Below are 15,879 nucleotides of genomic sequence, written 5' to 3' on the forward strand. Positions count from 1 at the left end.
AAATTAAACCTCAGAGATATTTACTAGAGTAAACAAAGACAACTTGCCCCACAGTGTCATCAGTTCCTCCAGTCACACTTTACATTACAGTGTCAACAAAGTAGTGTTAGAAAGTAATTGCATAAGTGCTGAGCAACACTAATGCTGATAAACATGTTTTGTAGTAGAGCTGTCTGTCAGACTTTGTTATTGTAATGTAGAAGATGGGCACAACAATATACAGTGTTATTCAGTAGTCCCATCTCTCTCATGGCAGTTGGCACGGGTTTCTCGAGAAGCTCCCTGTTAAACTGGAGCAGGCCATGTGGGATGGGGTTGGGAGTCACAGTTGGGTCAAGTTACACACAAAAAAATCAGGTTGTAAGGACTCCTCACACCCCTCCCCAACACTGCAGTGTTCAGCTCCAGAGGGTCCACGCGCTTCTTACAAGTTTTCTCCGAAACTCAGCCAAGGATGGGACAAGACGCAGGGAATTTACTCCATGTAGCGTTCGTCCAGCGCGAGTAGGATTATTTACATCCGAACTTTTTTCTAGGAACTCAAGGCACTTGGTTGAACTGGTTAGGGACAATTTAAAACTTTTTTTTTTTTTTTGCAAATTAACTTATCTTTTTTTCTCCCACAAACAATTGGTTTACATTTTTTTATTTTTGTAATAATTCGTTTTTTACGGTTATTTCTTCATATGACTATTTTAAATAGAGGTCTAATGAATTTCAAGCAAGAATGAATAAGTTTATCGTTAGTTTCCTAATTTTGGCGCTGACCACCAGCGCGCTCTCCTCATCCGTTTCGCCGGTGAAGAGACACTCTGGCGCGGATGACAGCGCCTCAACACTGGCCTTTGTCTTCGATGTTACCGGCTCTATGTACGACGATCTCAAACAGGTGATAGATGGTGCTTCTCGGATCTTGGAGAGAACCCTGAGCCGCAGAACAAGACCAATCAAGAACTTCGTGCTGGTTCCTTTCCATGATCCAGGTAGTTGCCCAATCATATATTTCAGCTTTATTATTAAAGTCAATTATAAATTATCCATGTCAGTTACTTTACCACCATAAAAGTGATTCCGTAGAATAAATAACTTCTAACTGAATATAAATGTCTGAAATACCAAGTAGTAACACTTGATGAAGTTTGTGAGGCCAAGCGTTAAAGAATGTCTGGGAACTAATATGAATAAAGGTGTTCGGGCTGCTAGGAACATCTTCACCACCAGGGACCGCTGATAGGTAGAGATCCATGGCATCATTGAGTGATGTTTAAAGGTGCACTGTCAGTTTTTGTATGTTAAGTATGTTTTATTCTACATGTAGCAGGTTGCCCTCTCATGGGAGCCACCATGTTAACATCAACTAGTTATGACCAAGTTACTTCTACTACTATGACAAAAATAATTATCATGTTTACTTTATATTTTTACAAACAGAATAAGTATGAAAGGAACAGGAAAAAAAAATAACCCATGTAACAGCACAAATCACCATTAATGTTGACATTTAATCCAATAATGTCCATTTACATGCTAAGAAATCAAGAAAAAACAGACGAAAATGAATGAAACAATAGATAAACAGTTTTTTTTTTGTGAAATGACAGTAGTTAGAAAATGCATCCTGGCCAATGGGTGTCAGGCCAACTGGCTATAGTCAGGTTATCGACGTCATATTGAATTTAAATGTTGACGACAATCAAGGCTGCCACGGAAAGACTTACAGTCTTAACAGTAACATGCATTGTATAAAGTTCCTGTTTCACATTTTTCCCACCAAAACTGTTTTATTTTGAATTTTTTTCCCCATTAAGACATTTCGTCAGCTGCACAGTTGGTGTGCTGTCAAACAACAGTATAATGCATTATACACACTGTACTTCCATCGCCGTTTCTGTCAAATTTAAATATAGTGCTACCCTGACTAAAATCCATAAGCTACATATTAACAAAACTCACTGAGTGCACCTTTAAGCAGCAGGATTGTATTTTATTTTTGCCATTTACATTTTGTTTAGTGAATTTTGAGCAAGTTAATCTGCAAATCACATCATAATTTTTCTGACTATTACTGAATGTTTGTCCTGCTCATGAAATCAGTTTAAATTCCACATCTGGTCACCGACTGCAGAGAGAATACTGTGTTCTCAGGTACGCTTACACAATGTAGCCTAGTTCAAACCAGCTATCTGTTAGCCTTGGGGGGGCAGGGTACCCAAGGAGCTGATGAGAAGCACATGTTGTCTGGTAGTGTGTAATTAACACAATCACCCCCAGTCTTCCATCCAATTCTCCGGAAGATTCAACCCAGCCCCCCAGTCAGAGGAGAGACGTCAGTCCTAGACTGGTAGGGGGATGGTGCCAGTCCTTCCCTCACCTTTTAATGTGGCCTTCCCTTGGGGACCTTGTAAACCGCTGAGATCACAAAGACAGCCAGTGACAGACAGAAAGGCGTTACAGAAACACAAAGTAATGGCCCCTCACAGCCGAGAGAGGGATGAAGAAAGTGCAGAAAATGAAAATGAATGTTAGAACTGGTTGCATTCCTGCTTGAGTTCATGAGTATTTGTGTTTGTGTCTTGTGTTACAGACGAGAATGTTATATTAATATTTCCGAATCCTGCTGGAAGAAACTAAACCAGCTTCAGTTGGTGTGCTGGTCTTAGCTGGTTTAAGCTGGTCTAGCTGCTCTCTCAAGCTGATTGACAAATAGTAAATCAGATAACAGACGAGAATGTTATATTAATATTGATATTAATGTTAAAAAAATAAACTAAACATATATAATTGTTACAGACGAGAATGTTATATTAATATTGATATTAATGTTGATTAAATGACCTTAATATTTATAATATAATATACTATAATACTACAACTTCAAAAAAACCTAAACTAGTCTTAGTTGGTTTGCTGGTCTTAGCTGGTTTAAGCTGGTTTAGCTGTGCCTCCAAGCCGGTTTACAGATGGTTTAACTAGTTTTATGTTTACAGCTTATCCAGACCCCTCTTAACTAGCAAAACAGACCAGCTTGACCATGCTATGCTAGTTTTAAGCAGAGAATGTTTATAAAATAATAATATAAAATAATATTATTTTTGATAACATATTCTCAAAAGTTTTTTTTTTATAATATAATATAATATAATATAATATAATATAATATAATATAATATAATATAATATAATAATATAATATAATATACAGACTGAAACAAACACTAAATCAGCCTTAGTTGGTTTGCTGTTCTTAACTGGTTTAAGCTGGTTCAAGCTGATTTAGAGATGGGTTGCACTGATTTTAAGTGCACTGGTTTTAAACCAAAAAAATCATTCTATGCTTTTTTTTTTCAGCATAGCCTGATTTTGTATTATTAATATTAATATTGTCAAAATCATTAATGTAAATATTTATAATGTATTATTATTATTTGTAATGTAATATAACAAAGTACATTTGGATTTAATATAAAGTTTGTTGGCATTCATTGATCGTAACTTAATTTTTTTTTTTTTTTTTAATAAATAATGGTGTATTGATCTGTCCTATTCGCTCTCAGAAGAAGATATACTTCTCCTCAGACATATTCCAAATTTTTCCCTTTTGTCCATTTTCCCAAAGCACTGTCAAATTGTAATCCGCCTCTTTGTCTTCTATTTTTTTTTAATAACTTTTAAAATTATATATGTATTTTTTTTTTCTTTTGGGGCAGAGTAATAAACCATGTGGGATATCTGACCCATACTCAGATCATAAACAATGCATCTTCTTTATGCTTTTTCATCCATGTGCCGTATTTTCAGCTCTCTAATCAATCAGCTTCTGAGTGAGTCCAAATAAGTGCCAAATTCAGGGAGGACACAATTCATCCCGAGACGAAAGAATGGGAGAGATAGACACAAGAGATATAGTAGTGAAATGGGAAGAGGTCAGAGATTATCTAGGTGGATGATGACAATCTTAAACAATGATGCAATGAGGTTATGCACCCAGTCTGGTATTGCTTGAGGACTGCTGGAATTTTGCATGGTCTTTAATTTAGTGTCTCAGCTGTCAAAAGTTTCAAGACACTCATTTGTGTCCGCAGATGTTGATGAGGTAGAATCCAGGACAAATGTGTTTTGTGATTAAGAGTTGGCTGGGTCTGTAGCTAGTTTATTAGTCTGATCTAGAGACAGTCATTAGTGGGGTCCTATCTGTGGAAGAAGCTTTGCTTGTACTTAATCCACACTGTTTAAAACTCTTTAATGAGGGTGAAGAAAGTTAATCTTTTAAAAACCCCTGCTCCCCAGGGATATGCTTATTGAAGTGTTGTGATAGACTTTCCAAAACTATGGTCACGTAAAGCCTTTTTAAAGCTTTTGTACACAATTAATATGTAATGTAGATGTGTCTTGATTCCTTGTTTTTCCTCTTCAGACATTGGTCCTGTTTCCATCACTACTGATCCCAAGAAGTTCCAGAAGGATCTCCAAGAGCTGTTTGTTCAGGTGGGCACCAGTCGAGAAAAAATAAAAAAAAAAAAAAAAAACCTATATTGTAAGGATTATTCTTTTTTTTTTTTTTGATAGGGATCCAGTAATCATCTGAAAAAACAAGTTATTTGACAGGGGTTCATTAATGTTAGCTGTTTTAAACTGGTCTAGCTATTCTTCCAAGCTGATTTACGGATGGTTTAACTTTTTTAAATGCCTCAAATCCCATTGGAACCAGCAGAACAGACCAGCCTGACCATGCTGACTGTGCTTTTTTTAACCATAGAATGTTTATAAAATATCATTAATATAAGTATTTATACAAAGTGTAACAGGTACTTCATTTGAGAGAGATTTATCCTTTTTATTTGATCACTGATCTTTTCAATAATCACACTATTTTATACGGATTCACCAATATTAAAACAATATTTATTTTAATGGAAATATTATTTTAGTCACTTAAAAAAATAATTTTTAAGTATAATTAGACATCACAGAATTATAATAAACGTGGGATGTGGAAATGTGGAATTTTATATTAAATATACATAAAATTAAATACAATATTAAATTCACGCCATGTAACGCTCACTTAAAATTCTGTAAGAGATGATAGATTTATACAATTCAAATCATCAACAACTAATCGTTGCTCCAAGCATAATTTCTTAATCGCTAAAACGGCATTGAGTGGTTAAAATTATGTCCTTGCTTTATTATGCCACACTAGATTACTTTACAACTTATTGTTCTGCCTGCACCAGCACCTCTGTCACTTCCACACATATTTAACCTCCACACCTCTCTTGGTAGCTTTGCTCAGGTGTCTATACTTGTATTCTTTAGCGCACAGCAGTCATTGGCCTCTTTCTTCAAAAATCGTCATCGAATCATATTCTGTACTTTGTGTTCCTATTTGCTCTCTGTGGCTTCTGCTGAGTATCTTGGCTCATTTCAGCACTTGATCTGTCTTCAGTGCTACAGTTTTATTAGCACTCTGTTCTTATTGTACCTTTGGGCTCTAGAGTAAGTACTGGAACTTGTACCTCGAGCCAATACAATATGTGCTTTCTTGTGCTCTGGTTAGTGCATAAATGTCCATGTCAATGATGAAGGCCTTGTTGTTCTCTCACAGGGTGGAGGGGATTGTCCAGAGATGAGCATTGGGGCAATCAAGAAGGCTCTGGAGGTCTCTCTACCTGGATCCTTCATCTATGTTTTCACAGATGCCCGAGCCAAAGATTATCGCTTGAAAAGAGATGTTCTTCAGCTTGTACAGCTCCGGCAGTCTCAGGTAATGACAGATCTTTGAAGTCTTTTTGCAATTCTGTTCAGTGCTGCTGGTGATGCAGAAATCACGCTTTGTCACCCAGTAATGAAAATTTGCTGGAAATGCAGTCTGTTCTAGTACACCCACAAAACAAAATCAAGACCTTGTAAAAGAGCATAAAAGGACCCCTTTAACTGTTGATTCCAGCTAAAAAAAATGTTATCCATAATATTATTTAATATTCTCATCTAATCAGGAGAGAAAGATCAAACACTGTTTACAAGCAAAAACCAAGAAAATCCAAAACCGTTTTAAACAAATATGTTGGTGGACAACAGGGGGATGGATTTTTTAAATGGAGGAAATGTTATAATGGATTATGGACTTTGGTGAACTGTTTCTTTCTGTATTACTATATACAATATGGTTGTGAAGTTGTAAGCCAGAAATCTAAATATATCACAACCCATTAAAAAAAAAAATCCATCTGCTCTTCATGGAATATACCCCAGTGTTGACATTTAACCCCAACACCCAACCCCCTAACCAAACACTCACATTCATAAACGTCCCGTTTGAATCCAGGTTGTGTTTGTGTTGACGGGGGACTGTGGGGATCGGTCCCAGCCGGGATACAGAGCTTATGAGGAGATTGCTGCCACCAGCTCTGGTCAAATTTTTCACCTGGACAAACAGCAAGTCAATGAGGTGAGATGCATGAACTCATATGACTTTCATATGTATGTAAATTGCAGACACACTCAAAAATGAACATGGATACAGTTAGAAGTAATTTGGGAAAAAATAAGACTGAAAAACATTTCAACAACAGTGTGTGTGTGTGTGTGTGTGTGTGTGTGTGTGTGTGTATATATATATATATAATTTAATTTAATATATTTTTCTTTTTTTGGAATGTTGTCATTCATGATGGAACAGACCAAAATAAATGTGTTTTACATTCATCAGCAACTATTCCCTTAAACTTTGTTAACCTTCTTGATTTAATTATAAATACATACATGCGAAATGCATTTGAGTTTTGACATGCTTGCAAAAGATGAAAGAAAATGTCCAAATGTTTTTGAACACACAATAAAGACACAGAAATAATTCCATAGTCTAGACTCTAGTAGTACAGTGTTCATTTATTGTGTAATGTCACTGGGTTTGATCTGTTACTCGATTGACCAAGTTTTGACATGTGACATTAATTTTACAGCTGTATTTTGAATTGTAAACTCCACTTGGCTGAATAATCTGAAGGGGCATGTGTTTAAGTCTGTGTTTCATAGTATGGAGACTAAAACGAGGCATGTTCAGTCATAGTCAGACATGAAAGAAAGCAGACCTTCCTCTTTGTGAGACGGTGGTATCATGCATGTCAACACAGGACATGGCAGAGCCGCAGTCTTCCAGCAACAACTTTGGAAACAGTAATCCATAAGACAACAAGGCAAAACAGCTTGAAAAGTAAAGAAAAGCACGTTTGTGAGTGTGTATTTGTAATCGGATATGTGTGTTGTTGACTTATGGTCCTGTGGGGGTGGGTGGCTGATGGTAGTTGTGTTTGAGAGCTTTACCACCTGTACCTGTTGCTGAGAGTCTGCACTGAGGATGACTGGTCAACCTCAAGCTGTTTACACTCTCCAACTCCCCTGCTGCTCTGTGAGAATTGTCTCAAGGTCAGGGTCACACAGTTGCCCCCACCACCACCCCCCACCAATTCTTTCTCATACAGCCTGTGAGAAATTGAAGGTTTTGGGGCAGTTTAGTTTCTCTTTTTTTTAGATAGCCTTCTCTGTAGTAAGCATTTTCTGTGCTCTGCTGAAATATTACATTATATTACGTTTCCAGATTTCAATCATTTAGAAAGTGAAAATCTTGAAAGGGATAGGGTTAACAATGGAGCTTTAAATTTAGAATCATTTAGTAAACATTTGACTGTAAAGCAAATGTGTGATAAGCAATATAAATATTTAACAATTTTTTTCAGCAGTGATTGAATGAATAAATAATGTTTATAATACATTATCTAATGTTAATTTATACAGTTATATAAATATATTAACAGAACATATCTTCATTACCATTCAAAAGTTTGGGGTCAGTAAAATATTTTTTTAAAGAGATTAATACTTTTATTGAGCAACGATGCATTAAATTCATGCAAAGTCACAGTAAAGTCATTTATAATTTTACAGAAATTTTCTGTTTTTAATAAATGCCAGAAAAAAAATCACACACAGTTTACAAAATCACAGACACTTAAGACTAGAGTAATGACTGCTGAAAATTCAGCTCACATGAATAAATTATATATATTATATTAAATATATGTTACTAAGTTATTTTATTATTTCACAGTATTAGTGTGTTACTGCATTTTTCCTGTATGATCGTCTCCCCATTATTTATTTATTTATTTATTTATTGGTAAAAAAAAAATGCAGCCTTGGTGAGCATTTCAAAAGCATAAAAAAAAATTTACTGACCTCAAACTTTTACATGGTAGTGTACAGTCTGTAAAAATAGGGCCCATTGTACTGTTAATATAAAGGAATTATTCCTATTGGTTTTTCACAAGTGTTTTACCTGTATTTTGAATGACATTGTTTTGTTTTTTAGGGTTGAAGGAAATATCCATAAAAATTGCCTGTACCTTTTTCATTTTTCTACAGATTTCCCCCCCCCCGGTGTATTAATACGTGTAGGAAATAACATTATCTAGATCAATAAATACTTTAAAAATATTGTTCATTGTTAGTACATGAAACCAAATACCCAATACACCAGTGTTCATCATCCCAAGTACCTAATTACCCTAATATTTTAGATCAAGTATGAAAACACACTCCCATGTCAGGTGTATTTTTTGCTTTTGATTAGTCTATGGGTGGGATTTTGAAAAATGAATATAGGCAAATCTGTAAATCCGCAGAAATCTCATAATTGTTCTCCACATCTAACCATAACGGCCATCTAATAGGAGTTAAACAAGTGAGAGCCAAATGAAATACACACAGCGCTTTGTCATTTTTTTGGGAGGGGAAGGGGGCAAAGAGAGAAAGCAGGGCTTATTTTACTTAGTAATCCCGGATATGATCTATCATGCCTGCTCTATCCAGCACAGCTGCCTGTCCAGGGTCCAGGTTGGACGTCTCCAACAGACAACTCTTTGTGGAGCTGATGGAGGAGGCACTACTTAAACAAAGGACGGGGCTCAGCTTAATCACGAGTGATTTGCAGATAAAGCTTTATGAAAGCATATCGGTGCTTTAAAGGGTCTAATGGTTTGGCTGAAACCTCAGGCCGGCAGAGCTCAAAGTGAAGGTTGGAGATTTCAGTAGTGCTGGGCAGGAGACTTTAGTAGTGATGGAAGATCTTGCTTTTTATCGCGCACCTAAACCAGAAATCTTCAACTTTTTTCATTTGGTGGATGTAGCGAGATGCTGGAACTGAGTGTTGCATTTGAAGTCTGGCCTTTATTTAGATCTGTACAGTATATTTATTTTGTTTACATATTTTTGTAAAGATGCTCACATTGCAAAGACATTAAAAATGATGAATGGTGTCACATACTTGTACATTACATTTTATTTTTTACTTCATACCTTTGTACTTCAGAGGGTCAATTTTGTTAAACATTAGCTTTGTTAATTTTAGATTGAAATTATGTTAATTCAATATTATATATTTGTTAACTGAACTACTGCTACAGACCCCTTGGGGTCACAGGCCTGTTTGAGAACCCCTTAACAGTGATAAAAGTAGTGACAAAATTTAGTTATATATCAACTGATTTTAATATAATCATGCTTTGCTCAAAGGCTTTCTAAGGAAAATCTCTTTTACTTGCAGAAATGGTTCAGAAATTAGATGCATACACAGAAATGCACATTACTTGATCAAAGGAAAATGTCATGTGAATAAATAAAGAGGGTGGAGGGATAGGCTATTTCTTAATATTCCTACCTTTATAACAGTTTTTTTATTTAAAAAATCCATCCAGTGTAACACTTTCACAGCCAAAGTGTTTCAACATCACTTAACCCAGCACATGGACATTAGCCCACAGGTGTTTTCCATCAAAAAGACCTAATAGCAAGAGTGTCTGACCGAGTGTAACTAGATCCAGTTTAGTCTGGATCTCCTGCTCTGTTTTTGTCATAGGTGACCAAAGTCTTGTCTGTAATATGGAGAAGATTTAGAGGTTACCTTTGAAAGAGGAAGACAAATGTATTAACCTTTTGCTTCAGTGTCACAGAAAAAAAAAAAAAAAACAAGAAAAAAAAAAAACAAGCAGGTGTTAAACATTCTCCACTGAATAGATGAAATTAACTTGGTTAGAGACTTTATTCTCTTGGTGCCTACATGAACACATTTGGCAGATGCTTTTATCTAAAGTGAGTTACAGTGTGTCCAAGCCTTTGTGTGTGATTCCTGGGTCCCCATAATACAGTGCCTTTCCAATAGAGCATTCAAGGGGCAGTTGACCCAAAAACTAAAGGACAAGGTATTCAGGTTTGGAATGACGTGAGGGTGAGTGATTGAGGACTTTGGGTCACCTATTAATTACTTTTAGATTAACTGAACATTTATTCACTTTCATGTCATTTTGAACCTGTAAGACTTCTGTAGAGCACAAAAGCAGAAAGTTGAAGAATGTCCTGGCTGCTCTTATTCATATAATGAAAATGAGTGGGGGGACTTTCAAACCCCCAAAATAATAAAAAATAACTTAAATTTCAGATCTGTTTTTATATGACTTATAAAGTACATTGGGTGACATGGACTACTTTTATGATGCAATTTGGTGCTTTTTTGTGCTTGAAAGCTCAAGTCCCGATTCACTTTCATTATATAGGTAAGAGCTGTTTCTTTCATTTTTCCTCTTGTGTTCCATGGAAGAACAAGGCATTCAGGTTTGGAGTGATGTGAGGGTGAGTAATTGAAGACTTTCGGGTCATTTATTATTTACTTTTAAATGAACCGACCCTTTAAACCATAAGTTATCCAAACAGTGTGGGTGCTAAGCTGGAATTCGACTCATCCTCAGCTGACCTCCACATCCTTTCCACATCTCTGCTTCCCGACCAACACTCCTCCACAACTAATCTTTGAAACATGACAGTTTAACTTCCAGAGGAAGCCAGTCTGTTGCCTCCCATTAGGGTTTGTCACGCTGGATGTGGTTTCAGGATCCCTTTGGCTTTGATGATGTCTTTTGGGGGGCACTTTTCAAACCTTTCCTAGACGCACACAGGCTGTAGTTGACAATATTTCCCTCCGCTGTGGTCTTTTTGTCGATTTTCTATCACAAGGCTAATCTTCCCGGCTCCCATGAGATGTCCATTGAAACAGACACTGGTTTGAGCAGATGTAGGTCATTGGTGAGCTTTTTTGCTTCTCTGTGGGGGATAGTTGCACATGTGGCACTCATTACAGCTGTTTCCAGTTGTAAACTCCGAAAGGAACCAGCTGCCGTCTGCAGCCAGAGAGAATAAGAGAGCGAAAGAGTGAAAGAAATAGTGGAGAATCTGAGTAATGAAATTATCAAAGGCTACGCTTGCTCCAATTTTCTCTCTCATTCGTAAATGTATAAAGATGTGTTAAATAAGCGTCATTCTCGAGAGCTTACTGAAGCGGTGTTTTCGTTCAGTGTTATGGACACAGAGCAGCCATTATGTCTGTGCTCAATATAAAAAAGGTCAGAACAAATACACACAGCTGCCTCTAAAGGAGTTAATGACTGAAATCTAAAAATACTAACTCTGAGGAAACAGTTTTCTTTAGTTGTTGGTCTTACACTCTCCTTGTGCTAATAAGCTGCTGTGAAAACACATTTCCTTTGTGATTTATCAAATTGTCCACAATAATGATCTTTAATTGATGTGTACCTAGTGAAACCCCATACCCAATTATCCACTATGGGATGTAAAGTTGATTTAAAATGTATTTATGTTCTTTCAGTTCATTGTAGTGCATTTGGACAGTTGGTGAGTTAGATAATGAACCTAATTTCACATTAACGACTTCTGGTGCACATTTGCTATCTTGAACACACACACCTTGCAGTATTCAAAATAAATGAAGTTAAACCGATAGTTCACTCAGAAATGAACATTCTGTCATCATTTACTCACCTCATGTCATTCCAAACCTGTATGATTTTTGGAGCACAAAAGTGAAAGATGCAAAAGCAGAATAAAATGATAAAAAATGTGGTCCATTAAATTACCTGGTCACAGCTGAATGAGAAGATTATTAGTGAATAATGACTTAATTTGAAAAGGTTCCTCACATCAAATGACTTCAGATGTATATGGACCATTATGTTGCTTTTTTGTTCATTTTGTGATTCATGAAAGTAAGTCAAGCAGGTTTGAAATGCCATGAGGGTGAGGAAATTATGGCAGAACATTCATTTTTGGGTGAACTATCCCTTTAAGCTGTTCATGTCTATATTTGAAGCAGCTTGTCTAATTTGGAATGGTTTCAAAATGACTAATGCATTACCTGTACTTTTTGTCATGATGATTTATATCTGCTGTGATCTTCTCTGTGATCGTCCAGGATGAACAGCAGTCCTTTACTGTTTGTGCTGCTCTTTGAGAAATTAATAGCCTGTCGGTCCAGGAATAGTTTGCATTCTCTCTCTGACAGACGATCTGATCTCATTTCCTCACTGTTTAATAAGGATCCGCTTGTGACATACCTCTATGAGACAGTGAACAGTCTACATGAACAGATGATGTAACTGGGATCCTACCTAGTCTGCAGTTCTTGTCTTTGAATGGATTCATGTTGATCTGAGCTTCACCAGGCATATTCTCCTGAGTCTTTTGTTCATAGACTGTGTCATGCGGTAAAACATAAAGGGATAGTTTACTAGAAATGAAGATCATCATTTACACTCCCCATGTCATTCTGAAACTGTAAGCCTTTCTTTCTTCTGTAGAACACAAAATGAGATATTTAGCAGAATGTATAAGCTGGTCTTTCCTTACAGTGTCCTTTCACAAATACTGTTCATTATTTTCCTGTTTGCACTATGAAACCTCATAATACTTCTTGGAGAAGAGTTTGATCGTTCATATGTTTGTTTAGGTTCTTAAATGGGTTGAGGAAACTGTCCAGGCTATGAAGGTCCACCTTCTCTCGTCCGATCATGAAACTGCCCAGGAGACTCAGTGGGAGGTGTCCTTTGACCCCAGTTTAAAAGAAGTCACCGTGTCATTGAGTGGTCCAGCACCACAAATTGAGCTCAGAGACCCTCTTGGTAGGCATATGCTTTTATATTAAACGGTTGTTCAGGAATTACTGCACTTTGAAATTTAGATGCCCTTTCTTCAGTGTACCGCAATTAATAAACCTTTTTAAAATCAATATCTAAATAATTATAGGTCGTGTAGTTGGAGAGAGACAGGGTCTGACAGAACTGCTGAACATCCCAAACTCAGCACGGGTGGTCAACCTGAAGAACCCTCGACCAGGACCATGGACATTAAAGGTGCCCCCTAGCAGCTTTGAAAAGCATCTATGATCCTAGTTATTAACTGTTAACTACAGATACTTCTGAAAAATGTCAGTGATTGAACCAGGCTTTTTCTCTCGTCTAGGTGGGCTGTGGTGGGAGACACACACTTAGAGTAACAGGTGTGAGCAACCTGGATTTCAGGGCGGGTTTTTCTAGTGTACCTGTCACAGAGTTCAGCAGGACCAGAGAGAGACCTATTAAAGGTATTACCACATCATCATGTGGCTACATAACCCTTTTTCTTTGATTATTGCTCCAGCGATAGCCTAAAAATATTTAAAAAATATGTATTATTTAAATAATTAAAATAATAAAATTAATGCTACAATGTTAAATGATTTAAAACAGTTCATATTTAATTTAATAATTGCTCCAGCCACATTTTGCTGGAAGAGGGCTTTTATTCAGTTAGTACCAGAAATTAATACCAGATTGTGCTCATGTTTGCAGATGACTTAACTGTATTAAGAATTATAGATCTAACATATGCAGTTTTCCTCCAGGCGTACCAGCCCACGTGATGCTGAAGTGTTCAGGTCTGAAGCCTCCTGGTCTGGTTACCAATATGGAGCTAGTATCTTTAGGGGGGCGCTCGTTGCGTACTATTCCTGTGCCTTTGCCTGATGATGGAGGTTCAGGAGGTATTTGGAGGATCCCAGAGTTTCGAACACCCTCTCAGAGCTTCTTCCTCAAAGTGTCTGGGAATGATGGAGATGGCTATAACTTTCAGAGACTCTCTAGTGTGTCATATACCAACATTATCCCAGGTAAGCGTCTTTCAACACTGTATGAATACTTTTTGTTTTTTGTTTAGTTGCATTCAAAATCCATCTAACTCAGCTTAGCCTTTCAACTGTTTGAACACTGTATAAATAGTTTTTGTTTTGTTTTTAATTTCTGTTTCATTTTGTTTTGTTTTTTTGTTGAACCCTGTATAAATACTTTTTTGTTTTGTTTTTAATTTCTGTTTCATTTTGTTTTGTTTGTTTGTTTTGTTTTATTTAAACTTTGAACTGTTTGAACACTGTATAAATAATTTGTATTTTTTGTTTTGTTTTCAATTTGAATGGGCTTGATGCTCTTAGATGTGTTGAGACACAAGTTGACATTGTTTATATTGTGTTGGGTAACCCAGCTGTGATGAACCAGTTTAACATTTTGGCCTCCTCTCACCCTGCAGAGCCCCCTCAAGTGAACATGCCCACTGTGGTAAGAGGCTTCTACATGCAGCCTGTTACGATTGACTGCTCTGTGGAAAGTGACCTGCCCTATAGGCTGAGACTCACCAAAGGCGGAAGCACAATAGGAGAGGAAAGAACCTATGAGTGAGACTCTCCTCAGATCCTACCTTTTTTTATGGTCCTCGTTCTCTTCTCTGTCTGTTTCTGTTTCTTTTGTTTCTCACACGTCACACAAATTCAATGCAGTTTGATTTGTTATTAGTTTTTTTTTAATGCATGTTTTTATATTTTGAGTACTATTAGATATTCTTGATAATCAAAATGAAAAGTAGCTGCCTATACCCCTATTTTCAGATTTTTTGTTTTATGAGAAAAAAGCCTTCAGATCCATTGTTGTACCATATTGTTGAAAGTGGATTTTTTTCTTCCACCTTCCGTTCTATATATTTCTTCCTCTCTCCCCTTTGTCTTTCTCGCATTTATCCTTCTTCTTCTTTATATCTCTCTAAACCCAAACTTGTACAAACACTTTTGCAGCCATTCTCTCCGGTGATATGGCCCTAAGTAAACATAATGGAGCAGATGTTAAAGTGAACATTGGCTGGACAATTTCTTGCTCCGTCTGATACCGCTTGCTGACACGGGGCATTCGTTTACAGTCGAAATTCAAACCTAACCCAAGAAGGATTTGTTAGCTTTCACTGACATATCAATCTTGGAATGAATATGAACAGCCGGGATTGTGTGCAATGAACAAAAGAAAGCCTTCATGAAAAATTTAAGAAAAGGGTTTTTTATTTTTATAAAAGGCACTCTGTTTTGAATTACTTTTTGAACATGAAATAATGTTGACTTATACTGAAAGGTATTCTGTGCAGGCTAGTTGTTATTGACATCAGACTGTCTTTTTCCTTTCACCTGCTGCCATCTCTGTGTGCTTGAATAAGTTTGTATCATTTGTAATCTGTGACGCTATATTTTCAGTCTAATTCATTCCATTCTTGACCCCATTCTTGTACGCAAGTGAATTTCTGTGCTGGTTAAATGCATGTTTGTGATCAAAGACATCACTTAAACCTGCTAATTTTTTGTAATTGAATCTTCAGTTAAAGCATCATGGGAAATTCCCCATGCCTCAGGCAGTGATGAAGGAGTGTATGAATGTGTGGCCCAGAGCACTGCAGGCATGGGACGAGCTCTCACGCAACTCACTATCAGAGGTACTGCATGGATACACACATTTTACAGACTTTTTTCCATACTCAATACAGTCTTGCATTCACACACACATTTTCAGTTTTGGACCATTGTGCATCTCTAGATTTATGTAACTTTACGAGCACAGTGTCTTTGTAGCACAGTCGCCACGCTGTAAAAAATCCTGTAAATTCCAGTAAAAATATCTAAATGTACTT

At 36.7% G+C, this 15,879-nt stretch overlaps 1 protein-coding gene across 1 annotated transcript in view; it reads left to right on the forward strand.

Moving 5' to 3' along the window:
* The first annotated feature begins 240 nt into the window (after nucleotides 1-240).
* hmcn2 (hemicentin 2) overlaps nucleotides 241-15,879 on the forward strand; it is an 84,166-nt gene continuing 68,527 nt past the window's right edge. Inside the window, exons 1-10 of the mRNA XM_042730421.1 lie at nucleotides 241-983; nucleotides 4,415-4,485; nucleotides 5,609-5,767; nucleotides 6,329-6,451; nucleotides 12,854-13,025; nucleotides 13,150-13,256; nucleotides 13,366-13,486; nucleotides 13,787-14,050; nucleotides 14,464-14,609; nucleotides 15,564-15,684. Of these exons, the coding sequence (XP_042586355.1) occupies nucleotides 728-983; nucleotides 4,415-4,485; nucleotides 5,609-5,767; nucleotides 6,329-6,451; nucleotides 12,854-13,025; nucleotides 13,150-13,256; nucleotides 13,366-13,486; nucleotides 13,787-14,050; nucleotides 14,464-14,609; nucleotides 15,564-15,684 (1,540 nt within the window). The 5' untranslated portion in view covers nucleotides 241-727. The remainder of the gene's footprint in view (nucleotides 984-4,414; nucleotides 4,486-5,608; nucleotides 5,768-6,328; nucleotides 6,452-12,853; nucleotides 13,026-13,149; nucleotides 13,257-13,365; nucleotides 13,487-13,786; nucleotides 14,051-14,463; nucleotides 14,610-15,563; nucleotides 15,685-15,879) is intronic.

The sequence above is a fragment of the Cyprinus carpio genome, chromosome B8 (genome assembly GCF_018340385.1).
Source record: "Cyprinus carpio isolate SPL01 chromosome B8, ASM1834038v1, whole genome shotgun sequence".
NCBI classification, from domain to species: Eukaryota; Metazoa; Chordata; class Actinopteri; order Cypriniformes; family Cyprinidae; genus Cyprinus; species Cyprinus carpio.